Here is a 13468-nt window from a genome sequence, read left to right as displayed (position 1 = left end):
ATGCCTCAGGATTCCCTCCACTTGCGCATCACTGATATCAGGCTTACTGGTCTGTAGTTCCCCAAATTTTCCTTACCACCTTTCTTAAATAATAGGACTACATTACCAATCCTCCAGTTTTCTGCACCTCACCTGTGGCTATTGATGATACAAATACCTCAGCGAAGGGCCCAGCAATCACTTCCCACAGAGTTCTGGGGTACATGTGACCTGGTCCTGGGGATTTATGCACTTATACGTTTTAAGATGTCTGGCACCACCTTGTCTGTAAAATGGACATTTTTCAAGATGTTTATATTTACTTCCCCAGGCTTTCTATCTTCCATTTCTTTCTCAATAATAAACACTAATGCAAAATACTCATCTAGTATCTCCTCCCATCTTCTGCAGTTCCATACAGACAGCCTTGATCCTTAAGAGGCCCTATTCTCTCCCCAGTCACCCTTTTGTAGAACCTTTTTGGATTCTCCTAACCCTATTTGCCAGTCATCTCATGTACCCATTTTCCCTCCTGATTTCTCTCAAGTATACTCCTACTCCCTTTATAGTCTTTTAAGGATTCACTCCATCTCTGCTGTCCATACCCGATATATGCTTCCTTCTTATTCTTGACCAAAACCTAAATTTCTCTAGTCATACAGCATTTCTTAAACCTTCCAGCATCCCCCAACTAACAGAAGCATACCATCTCTGGATTTTCATGACTTCATTTTTGAAGGCTTCCCATTTTTCAGCTGTCCCTTTACTTACAAACATCCAGCCCGGATCAACTTTTGAAAGTTCTTGCCTAATACCGAAAAAACCGGCCTTCCTCCAATTTAGAACTTTAACTTTTAGATCCGGTCTATCCTTTTCCATCACTATTTCAAATCTTTACCAAAAAAAAAGGGTTAATTTCTATGATTCTCCCTCTATTTACTTTTAAAAATCAAAAATACATTGTCCTTGTTGACAGCAAATGGGCCTGCAAACTTCTGCTTACTCTTTAGCTGAAAAATTAAGAAAAGTCCATGATTCTTGTGGTACAGTGGTAATGCCCCATCTCTGAGCCAGGATGCTTGTGTTCAAACGCCACCTGCTTCAGAGGTATAGAATAACATCTACGAACAGGCTGATGAGAAATTTAAATAGACCAAGCATGTGTTGGAATATGCCTTTATAATGTGCAGGTTAATGAAACAAAGATAATATCGAAAATTTCAAAGCAAGAAAATCATAATAAACTAAAGTGAATTAAAGACTACACCAATACTCTATTTTACATGAATATTTATTTATATTGAAATACAATTTAGAATCGAAGCTTCTGGAAGAACCATTTATTCTTTCCAGTCTTGTACCTGTGGAAAAGCAAAGTTGCACACCATTAACTTCTCCTCAAAGGATAGGGACAACTTGGTATTTTTGTTTAAAAAAAGATAATCAATAATTAGAAGTAGTCATGGAAAAGCCAGAGACATCTGAAACCTCCTTATTTGGTGCAAATAACGTAAGATGGTACATATAATGCAGAAATTCGAAGGACAGCAGCAACCAGAAGTGATTGCAAGGAGGAAACAACGTGATAACTACAAGAAAACTCAAACATAACAATCCAAACACAGGGAACCCACAGAGTATAAAGTAACTGCAGTGTATGTGCTTAAGAGTCTTCCCATAGCGGAGGTTAGAGCACCACTTTCTTACTGACACACTTTTAATATAATTATAATTTCTTAAGATGTCACCTGTCTGTTTGTCAACAACCTAGTTTTTAAACAGATCATTTATTTTATAGAATGTTCAATAGAATACTGCTATCTTCCAAGCATAGCTTAGGTTACTTACAGTGTGGAAACAGGCCCATCGGCCCAACAAGTCCACAGCGACCCGCCGAAGCATAACCTACCCAGACCCATTCCCCTGTATTCACCCCTTCATCTAACACTATGGGCAATTTAGCATGGTCAATTCACCTGACCTGCACATTTTTGGACTGTGGGAGGAAACCGGAGCAAACCCACACAGACACGGGGAGAATGTGCAAACTCCACACGGAGAGTCAGCTGAGGCGGGAACTGAACCTGGGTCTCTGGCGCTGTGAGGCAGCAGTGCCAACCATTGTGCCACCGTGCCACCCAAAAAGTCAAGGAGGACAAGGTCCAAGCACAAATTCCAACGTTGTTTTTTGAAAAGTTAAAACTTGTTTATAAAATGTTTCCTGTCTTATTTGACACGAGCTGAAAATGTGTTGCTGGAAAAGCGCAGCAGGTCAGGCAGCAGCCAAGGAGCAGGTGGATGCTGCCTGACCTGTTGCGCTTTTCCAGCAACACATTTTCAGCTCTGATCTCCAGCATCTGCAGTCCTCACTTTCTCCTGTCTTATTTGACAGCCATGTATTAAATATCGGCTTGGATACATATTTGATTCATACCTCTCTTCAAACTTTACTTTGGCTTCCCGCCTGGCTTTTCGCTTCAAAGCTGGGTCCCTGAAAACGTCCTTATTCACAATGGTCTTATCCAGGGGAATGTCAACAGAATATCTGGAAATAAAGAAAACAACTGAAGGCTAACAAAGGAAAAAGGACTATGTTAATGGGCAATGTTATCTCTAGGTGAAGCTTTGCAGTCTGCAAGGCGAGAGTTGCAGCCCTCAAAACGTGGTCCATGTGACTGTCAATTACAGCAAAACTCATTACAAGCAGAAAACTATTAACCAGATCACAATAATTTCTGACATTAAGCTTTAAACTAGTTCTAAGATTCAGGAAAGCTCAGTAGCAGTTAAATCAGTCTGTAATTTTTTTTTAAAGGTATGCTTCGGGTGACTATTAAAAAGCCACGCAGTACAACGTTGTGTGACAATTAATCAGCCTTCTGTTCATTGAAAACTGAGAATGTTCCCACCAGAAGTGACTTACAGACTTATTCTAACCGCTTTGAGTTTTCCCAGATCTTAGAGATAGTTTCACCATAGGTTGGCAATAACTTCATAGTTACAATTGCACACATACAGATGAATGATGGCGGCCTTTTGAAATGGGAACCATCTTGATTAAAAAAAATTCTTTAGAGACAGACAGGGAGAGGGAGAGGGACAGAGACAGGGAGAGGGACAGAGAGAGAGATGACCAGTGGTGATTTAACCTGAGGGTCACCATGCCTCAGGCAAGAGGAGAAACTGAGAAGGAGAACCCCTCCCAGTAACATTCAGCACGGCAGGAATTAAAGCCATTCTGTTGGCTTCACAAGCCAGCCGAGAAGAAAGCCATTGGCTTTGAATAATCACCATCAAAATCCCAGTAGCAAATAAAAATAACAGGTCAATTCTACTGCTTCAGTACAAGTGGTTTGAACAATAAACATGACCCCATTGGTACTGCAAACAATACACAAGAAAAAAAGAACATGCATAAAAATTTCCCTTGACAGTAAAGCAAATTCAGTTCAATTAGCTCATGGAGATCAAAGGAATTGAGTGTAATTGTAAAAAAGGAATAAATAAAGGAAAACCATGAGCCATAAATGACCAACTGCTGAGCATATCACATTATAAGTAAGACATTGTCCTAGAGGTGAGAAACTAGCTTCCCGAAAACAATGCAACAATCTAAGGAAGCAATAGCTGTCACAGGGCTGGATCCTCTTTCCCCATTTGCACCAGGTCTCCTCGTTCTATCCCTGCTCTTGTGTCTTCTTTCCCTTCCCCTCCTTGCTCATTGAGATATTACAACAGTTTTCAAGTCTTGAAAAGTTTGGGAAGTCGACATTCCAAAGTACTTTATTTTTGGAAACGGAGTTCTCTCTTCTTGTTTGGTGGACATCCAGAGGTGACAGTGTGGACTGTCGTATCTGATCTTGTCATAAATTTAACTACACACACACACACTCAGTTAGGGGTTTCTAATCAGTCAGTTAGGAGAACACCAGATATTATTCCCTATTCTATCTCAGGAATCACCAGGTACAATTCAGCCACAAAGCACAAATAACCTCAATACAAGTGAAATCTGAGATTTAGGTCAGATATTGAATACTTTGGTAAAACACTTGAACCCAGACTTCTCTATGCACTACATCTGAATAGGAACTTTTGAAAAGAGAGGGGTGGTTGGTGTTCCTTCACTTGTCAACTGACTAGAAAATCCTGACAGAGGGGACATTGGAGTTCAGATAAAATTATATTTGACCGATAGTCTGTCACTGATACCAAATCAGGTATCAATTCTGGATACCTTGTAAAGATCCTGCAAAGGCAGAAAGTGACCTTTCATTTAAAAAAACTGCTTCACTCAATTTCAAAGATCTAGAACTCTTGCCTCTCTTCCCAAGAATCATGCTCTCTGCAAAGTGATGCTCCTGCATTTGCTAGTTTGCCTCTAATTGTTTTAATTTCCTTCCTAAAATCTTTAATATTTACACCATAAATGAAATCTAATGTGAAAAGTATTCAACTGCACATTATCTCTTATTATTCATCAAATTCAAAGAGTCGGAAGCAAGTACCAAACAGATTTTCAGAGAATCAAGTTCAGTCCCAATCATCAAATGTAGCTGGCAAAGCAGTGTCTAAAACCTACAGGATGCTTGAAGTTAAACTCTTAAATCAGAACATCTTCAACTTTAAAGGTTACAGTTGCAGAGAAACATATATTTATTACTTTTACTGCATGGATTAGGTGCTTGAAGCAAAAAGCATTTTATAATTGCAGCAGTAAAGTCAAATTGGTCAGTGACATTTTGGGTAATTTATTACTCCAAATATTTGATGCAACCCATTTTCCAGCTCTTCATTAAAGCGTGAAAAACCATTACAACATTCCATGCCATCACGCCATATCTAATTATGTATTCAAAATTCAACTTCAATTGGCATTTGAATTCTCCATTAAAAGTTGATAGATTCTTAATACGTAAACCTTGTTTTCTCCATTTAAAGCATGTTGTCTACCCATTGAAGCAAACAAAAATAAAAGTTACTGGAGGGACTAAACATACCTGGCAATAACTGTGGAGAGAAAACCAAGCTAACGCTTCGAGTCCAGTGACTCTTATTTGCTGGGGCTGAAGTTATACCTGGCACCTCCTGGGCTAGAATGGGGAAAGAAAACTGGCACCTGAAGAAGGGACACTGGACTTGAAACATTAACTGTTTTCTCTCCACAGATGCTGCCAGGTAATTTGCACTTAAGCTCTCAACATCACATTGCATATTAAATAAAAGTGGGGGCTACATGCAACATTTTGATGAGTTGAAATTTCTCAGAACAGAAATCCTGCAATCAGATCAAAAGCAGAAACAGGCCATTTGGCCCACTGAGTCTGTTCTGCCAATCGATCCCAGTTGATATACTTCTCAATCTCATTCTCCTGCCTTCCCCCATAACTTTTCAACACCTTACTAATTAAGAACCTACTCATCTGTCTTAAAGACACTATGACTTTGCCTTAGAAAGTTGTGGTGGCTGAGTTCCACAGATTCACCACCCTCTAGCTGAAGAAATTCATCCTCATCTCAGTTCCAAAGGGTCACCCCTTCACTCTGACGTTGTGCTCTCAGGCCCTAGGCTCTCTTACTAGTGATAACATCTTGAAGTCCACTATATCCAGGCCTCTCTGTACAGAGGAATCTCAATTATCCGAAGGACACAGGCAGGGAGTATTTTGTTTGGTTAATCAAATTCCGCATAATCGAAAGCTGAATAGCACAATTTAGCTAAGCACTGGGGCCTTGCGATCTTGCCTGATAATCTGATATTTGGATAATCAAATGCAGGGTAATCGAGGTTCCTCTGTATTCTGTAATTTGCAATGAGATTTCCCTCCCTTGTCCTTCTAAACACCATCGCGTTAGACTCAAGAGTCTTCAGCCACTCCTCATATGACAAACCCTTCATTCTCAGGATCATTTTTGTGAACTTCATCTGCACTGCCTCCAAAGCCAGCACATCTTTTCTTAGGAGGGGGCCCAAAACTGCTCACAGTATCCCAAATGTGGCCTGACTAGAGGCTAATACAGCCTCAGCAGTACATCCCCATTGTATGTACTCTAGTCCCTTTAAAATGAAGCTTCCAATCCAAATGAAATATCTCAGGATAATATAATGAAATGGCAAATAAACTTTTATAAAAAGGTGCCACATAAAATGTAAAACCCATCACACAAGTAAGCCTCATATAAGTGCAATTTATGCAACGGATGTTGGGAAGACATTTAACACAAATTCTGGAAAACTCTCAGTACATCATATACAGAGGAACCTTGATTATCCAAATATCAATTATCCAAAAATTGGATTATCCGAAGGGGATCTCTAGGTCCTGCACATCAAAGACATGCTTCCAGCAGTCATCGCGTCATTTGTTTACAGTGATTAAACAGGCACCATCTCCAAAAAACTGACCTCCCACCTTCTCTTGCTCCCCACTTTCCCTGGAGTTCTACAGAGGACTGTAACCTAAAACTCCCCTCCCCCGCCACCACCGACTTCCCCAGATAATCTGACCAAAATTGTCCTATACAGATCGGAGGTGGAACTTGTCAAAATTTGCAGTAAAAAGTTGTGTGTGGCTGTGCGCGCGCTATTTGGAGAGTTACCCCACAAAGGCAGCAGCAGTCTTGTTGCTGGTGTCCAGTCCAGCTGCCCCAGAGAGGTGGCAGTGTTGGATGGGGTTGAGGGGCAGGTGGGGGCGGAGGCAGTGTTGGATGGTTGGGGAACGTGGGGGGAGGTATTGGACAGTTGGGGGAGTGGTGTTGGACAGGGACGGAGACTTGCGGACTGTGTGCTTCTGCAATCTCCTGAACTGGGAGCAGACTTTAATAACTCTGAGCCCCAGAGGAAAGACATTTACTCGATTAACCGAATAATCGATTATCCAAACGAAATAGTGCCCACCAATCTCGTTCGGATAATAGAGGTTTCCCTGTTAAGGGGCTTTTCAGGTTAAGATACAACCTTGGAATCTGGCTGTTTGCCACCCACAACATATAGCTTTCTAACTCTGTGAAATACTAGCACTAAAGACAGACAGTCTTGAACATATCACAGTAGCATCAAATAAACTCAATTTTCACAGAGTGACGTACATTCTGATGCTTACCTGGTTGGCATCAGGTGGTTGTAGTTGTATACTTTCACAAAGGATTTGATCTTGGATCTCTTGGCCACCTTTTTCTTGCCCATTTTGGCAGTGACCTTACGCGGGTAACGATCTATACCAGCAACAAGAGCATGACTGTAAGGTCTGTCAGAGGTTCCATCATCAATGTTCTGCAAGGTAAAGCATAATATTTAGATTTCACTGTTAGTGTGAAGCCATCAGCAAGAATCGGGTTCCTGATTCATTAAGTCACTGCCAACCTTCGATTGCGGTCCATTCCCTCCTTGGCATTGGTCATTGCCAATACCACCCTCAGCTGTCCCAATGAGGCCAGTGCAGCTTCATTTAGCTCTCCTCCTGCAGCAACTCAATCACATCCCCCTGGTAATTAAAGCTCACCCTCATCCCACTTCATCTTCATGCCCACCACTTGCAAATCTATGTACTGGCAAAGCAGACACATGGCAGACAAAACAGACACCTAACCTCAATGTTTCAAGGTCCTTGATTCCAAAACCGTAGCTGTCAAACCCCAAAGTTCTCAGATTTTAACTGTGACAATCGGACCCTCCCTATTTGCCTTCCATTATAAGTTAGTGGCCAATACTACCTGATAGATCTGGAAATAATCTGCTACAAGAAATTGCCAGATGAAGTACAGGTACTTATAAAATGCTTTGCAGCCAGCTGCAACTCAAAAGCACATTAATCTTGCAGCTGAGAAGGCAGTCACACATTGCAACCTCATTACCAAAAGCTCTACTTAAGGTATTTCACCATCATGAATTCTGTACCTTTACAATGACACCTTTGCGTCCTGCGTAGCGTCCGCCCAGCACAAGAACCACCTTCCCAGGTTTCATAAACTTCCCCATTCCTGTGAAGATAAGACAGAGCATGGCACATAAATAGCCAGCACAACAAAATAACCACACACCCAAGAGGTACAGAAAGGGATTGATGCTCGTTCTGCTGAAAACAGATTTAGCCAGCAATTCATCTCATTGTGCACGATGCACCTGGGGGCTGAGGACTTGCTGCTTCTTAATTTGCCTTTGCTGCAAATTTTAGGCAATTATTTTGCCCTGAAACATTCCCGATAAGCTCTGCAGAGTCCATTTACTTCCTAACACTGACCTGAAAGCATTTAAGAGGCATTTGGATGGGTATATGAATAGGAAGGGTTTGGAGGGATGTGGGCCAAGTGCTGGCAGGTGGGACTTGATTGTGTTGGGATATCTGGTCAGTATGGACGGGTTGGACCGAAGGGTCTGTTTCCATGTTGTACATCTCTATGACTCTATGCTGGAATCTCTCAGAGCTCCAGCGGAGGTGGAGAGCCATGATCGCAAAGGACACGCTTTCTCCGCCACAGGGACAGGTCTACATGGAAAGCTGTAGTGCAGGCGGCTGAGGGTATCCCTGCCGTGAAGAGCAGGAGCCTGAGGGTAGGCCCCAGGAGCCACCACTGAATCAACTCCCCCCTCCTTCCATCGGCGGCCTAACCGGGGGACCGAGTCCACAAATAGCGCGCCCGCCGCCCAAAGGAAGGCCGCAGGATTGACGAGGGTCCGGCGCGGGGTCGGCGCCGCGCGCCCTGACAGCGGATGGACACGGATTATAATCGAATCATTCACCGGCTCCGCCGCTCGCTGCTCAATGGCCGCTACCCGCCCAGAAAGGAAGTGCCCGCCGTTCGCTCTAACCTTTGACCGCCCACGATACGTCACATCCGCTCTTACCCGCTAGCGGGATTCTCGTGGCGCTGTGACAGTGTCGCCGCCTCTGATCCAGGGGATCCGGGTTCGAGCCCGACCCCTGCCACAAATCTGCCAAAACGTGCTCAGAATATTCTGGGTCACTGCTCTCGATTATGTTAATCCTGTTTTGACGTCACCGACCTGCCGAGGGTTTCTCTTGTGTCAGATTTCCAGCATCCACAGGATTCCAATGAGGTGGGGGGTCCTCATGACCAGAACTGGATTTTGTCTTAAATTCAGGATGCAGGATCAAATTACTGCAGATGCTGGAAATCACAGTGGGTCAGCCAGCATCCATATCGATACAGCAAGCTGATGGTTCAAGTCCAGATGACTTATCATCAGAGCTGAACTTTAGCGTGGAGGGCAGGGGGTAGAAGATGCTGGGGAGAAAAGATGTTGATAGTTCAGTTTATGTAACTGGAATATTACTTAATAACTGGGAATAGCAGAACGATGATGTGTCTAACTGCCAAACTGGAAAGAACAGACAGTCCCACTAGGATAGGATGTGGGGGGGGGGGGGGAGAAAGAAGAGGACATTGTGATAGGGAATACAACTCATAAAGCAAAAAGATTGGGAAGGAATGGGTTCACAATTTGAAGGTCTCAGACTCAATATTGAGCCCAAGGGCTTTAAAGTGCCTGGTCTGAAGGTGAGATGTTGTTGCTCCAGTTTGCACTGATTCATTGGAGCACTGCAGCATACCGAAGATAAACAAGTGGGCATGCAAGCAGGATGCTGTGTTAAAATGATCAGTTACAGGAAGTTCGGGGAATCTGCTTGCACACACAACAGAGGTGTTCTGCAAAGTGGTCACCTAATCTACATTTGGTTTCTCCAATGTATAGTAGGCCACATTTGGTGCAGTGAATACAACGCACAAGATTGGAGAATGTACAGGTGAAATGCTGCTTCACCTGGAAGCCCTTGGATGGTGAGCAGGGAGGAGGTGAAGGGGCAGGTGCTGCACCTTCTGTGGTTACATGGGAAGGTTCCAAGTGAAGGATGGGTGGTGTTGATTGTTGAGGAATGGACTAGGTTGTCCTGGAGGGAGTGATCCTTGTAAAATGCAGATGGAGGAGTGAAGAGAAGATATGTTTGGTGGTGCCATTCTGCTGGAGTTATCTGAAATGGCAGAGAATGATCCTTTGAACGAGGATGATGGTGTGTGGAAAAGTGAGAACATGGGAGATCAGATCACACTGCTGAGAGTGATGGGAAAGGGTAAGGGAGAAAAGCATGGGTGATAGGTTGGTTGAGGTTGAGGGCCCTGTCAACCACAGTGGGCAGGAAATCACAGATATGGTAACTATGGTTATTGAACTTGTACAAGAAAGCCATTTGGTCCATCAGTTCTGCACCAGCTATCCATTGGACATTATGTCTTTATGATTTTCTCCTGTTTTTCTCTGTACAATTCCCTTTACAGTAATTTTGTAAGCTGTGTTCCTAGTTGTTGGAATCAGTGATTAAGCATTCAAATGTGGCTGTTATTTATTGGTGTTGCCATTGTAACACATCAGAATCCATGGGATTGTCTTGCTACGGTATGAAGGAAGTGAGGACTGCTCACCCATCAGAGCTTAAAAGTGTGTTGCTGCCTGACCTGCTTCGCTTTTCCAGCATCAAAGGAACAGGAGAATAGACGTTTTGGGCATAAGCCCTGAAGAAGGGCTTATGCCCGAAACATCGATTCTCCTGTTCCTTTGATGCTGCCTGACCTGCTGCGCTTTTCCAGCAACACATTTTTAAGCTCTTACTACAGTATGAACAAATTAACAAAACCAATGTCTTAGAAATAGAATGTTAGGCAGGGCAGTAATCTTATTATATTTCCTCTTTGGAGAACTATGCAAAAATAAGAAAAACTTGCATTTATACAGTTAGCGAGTTTTGAGAAGATTTGTAGCTCAGGTTGAGGTTCTGGTTGTAGGTTTGCTCGCTGAGCTGGAAGGTTCATTTTCAGATGTTTTGTCACCATACTAGGTAACATCTTCAGTGAGCCTCCAGACAAAGCAATACTAGCATTTCCTGCTTTCTATTTCCTGTGGTGATACAGTTTTTATACAGCGTTTTTAACATAGTACAGCATCTCAAGGCACTTCACAGAACATTATCAAATTAAATTTTTCACCAAACTGCAAAACGTGATATAACAAAAAGCCCCTTTAATGGAGTAAAAGCCCAAGGCCTTTCACAAGAGGGTTAATCACAATTTGGCACTGAGTCTCAAGGAGATAGTAGAACAGATAACCAAAAGCTGTGTTAAGAGGAAGAAATTAAAAGATTTTCTTAAAAAGGACGAGAGAGCAAGCAGCAAAGAAGTTTAAAAAGAAAATTCCAAAACCTTGAGTGTCAGCAGCTGAACGTATTGCTGTAATATCTAGAAGCTCTGAAATACTGAGACTTTACTCATTACAGATCTGCAGAAACTTCATCCATAGAAATTATTTATCTTGTTTCCCCTCACTAATTTCCTTATTTACTTGCTCTCCTATTTGCAAGACATTGAGGCTGACATTTGCTTGTTTTTAGGCAGGACTGGAGAAATAGCATGAGCAAAACCACAGCGTAAAGTTGTGTTGTGTGTCTTACAATCAGTATACCTTTGAGTGTCATGGACATGATATCGTCATCATATTATAGTATGCAATCTGGCACTGGAAGCGGCCAAGGACTTGCATGTTCTGATTGGAATGGGAGAGGGAGTTGAAGTAGTCGGCCACAGAGTGGTTGGGTTGTTTGGTGTGTGTCCACAAGAGATGTTCTCCGAAACAGTCTGCAAGTTGGTGTCCTGACATGAGCATTGTCTTACCAAGTAAAATGCTGTGCGGACAAACTTACACTACATTTGCCTATTGATCTCTGGATCACTTTGGTGGATCCTTAAAATAAGGAGCTGAAGAACTACCTAAAATTGACAGTATATCATTGGACAACACAGGGTTCAATGACATCATTTCAAGGCAACTTTCAAATATCAACACCCATCCTCAGGAAACCTGATAAAGATTTCTTGTTGGTCACCAGTCAGAAGTGCCTTCCACCCACTTGATGTTTATTAAGTGTAAAATTCAGCTGCTGAAGAAGGGACATTCAACCCGAAACGTTAACTTTGGTTTTTCTCCATGTATACTGCCTGATCTGCTGAGCTCCAGATTTTTGTTTTAGTGACTCTTTTCACATGAGCTACAACATGGCAATACCACCAAATATCAGCAGATGGCAGCATCCACTAGTTTATAAATGAAATTCTCATGCTCGGTGACAACTTAGGATTGCTATTGTAAAACAGGAGTTCCTCCTGCAGAAAAACATTATGAACAAATGCACAAGTAAACTAATACAAGCCCAGCTTAATGCTTTTCAGAGAACACTAACTACAACCTGTTTGTCTCTATAAAACCTCCTTGAAAGTGGAGTCGCAGGTAGATAGGATAGTGAAGGCAGCGTTTGGTATGCTTTCCCTTATTGGTCAGAGTATTGAGTACAGGAGTTGGGAAGTCATGTTGCAGCTGTACAGGACATTGGTTAGGTTACTGTTGGAATATTGCGTGCAATTCTGGTCTCCTTCCTATCGGAAAGATGTTGTGAAACTTGAAAGAGTTCAGAAAAGATTTACAAGGATGTCGCCAGGGTTGGAGGCTTTGAGCTATCGGGAGAGGCTGAACAGGCTGGGGCTGTTTTCTCTGGAGTGTTGGAGGCTGAGGGGTGACCTTATAGAGGTTTACAAAATAATGAGGGGCATGGATAGGATAAATAGACAAAGTCTTTTCCCTGTGCAAAAGAACACCGCTGACCACAAGTTTATCTGTGGTTGTACATAAGTCTTGAGGTTCTGTAGAAAAAGGAGGCTATGGATCCGGTTAGATAGTTCCCTGTGCAAGGCAGTCAATCATTTGGTAGAATGCCTTATTGCTAACATTTTCAAATAACAGCAAGACATTGCATAGCTGATGGTGAGAACAGCATACCCAGAATCTCAGCATCTTGTAATATAGAGAAGCCATCACCTTCTGTAATGCCATACCTAGAATGAGATCCAACAATTTTTTTTAAAACAAAAAGCAGCTTTGTGACGTAGGAAAATGCACTTTCTGGGCAGTTCAGGGACACAGAAATTCAATTATTACTGGATAACCATGAACTTAGTGAACTCTTTGGTCTGTCTGAAACTTGCTGCTTTCCTACTAAGATAGTAACAATGAAATTAACCAGTTGGCAAAACTCAATAGGTTCAGGGTTAGTTTGAAGCAACCACCATAAAGATTGTGCAAAAAAAAACATCACTACGGTCTTCTTCCATTGGGTTGTAACTCATGTTAAACTCTTTGGATAGTATGCAAAGGATGTTGGAAATTAAATGCAAATTAAACCAAGTAAAAATTGCCTTACTACATTTGCTGTTCATTTACTCTTGGAAAGAAACTGATCTTTTATTTTGTGTCATACTGTTTATGCATAAAATCTATATAGTTTTTTTGAGGGAATAAAAATTGATATGAAGTTACAATAAACAAATAGTAAAAAGTCAACAAGGTAAAGCTACATTATAGTTTCACAGAAAATTGGATGAGGCCACACCGTGCATAGATCTGGTCTTCTTACCTAGTGGTTGAGGG

General features: G+C 42.2%; 1 protein-coding gene across 1 annotated transcript; it reads right to left on the bottom strand.

The window, feature by feature from the left end:
• Window positions 1-1266: 1266 nt before the first annotated feature.
• rpl27 (ribosomal protein L27) lies at window positions 1267-8809 on the bottom strand. Its single transcript, XM_072561547.1, has 5 exons — window positions 8720-8809; window positions 7877-7959; window positions 7083-7252; window positions 2414-2524; window positions 1267-1340 (listed from the first exon to the last, which is right to left on the bottom strand). The coding sequence occupies exons 2-5, from the start codon at window positions 7955-7957 to the stop codon at window positions 1292-1294; spliced, it is 411 nt and encodes a 136-aa protein (XP_072417648.1). The 5' UTR covers window positions 7958-7959; window positions 8720-8809; the 3' UTR covers window positions 1267-1291.
• Window positions 8810-13468: the final 4659 nt, after the last annotated feature.

The sequence above is a fragment of the Chiloscyllium punctatum genome, chromosome 42 (genome assembly GCF_047496795.1).
Source record: "Chiloscyllium punctatum isolate Juve2018m chromosome 42, sChiPun1.3, whole genome shotgun sequence".
NCBI lineage: Eukaryota > Metazoa > Chordata > Chondrichthyes > Orectolobiformes > Hemiscylliidae > Chiloscyllium > Chiloscyllium punctatum.
The sequence above is the reverse complement of the archived record's forward strand: the minus strand, read 5'-3'. Positions and strand labels throughout refer to the sequence as shown.

Bases quoted from the DNA above. Each gene is read 5' to 3' on its own strand.
- rpl27 (XM_072561547.1), bottom strand. From the start codon at position 7,957: ATGGGGAAGTTTATGAAACCTGGGAAGGTGGTTCTTGTGCTGGGCGGA. The intron at 7,253-7,876 runs GTACAGAATTCA...TTTACCTTGCAG, and splicing joins GCAAAGGTGTCATTGTAAAG to AACATTGATGATGGAACCTC. The intron at 1,341-2,413 runs GTATGAATCAAA...GCTTTTCCACAG, and splicing joins AAAGTAAAGTTTGAAGAGAG to GTACAAGACTGGAAAGAATA.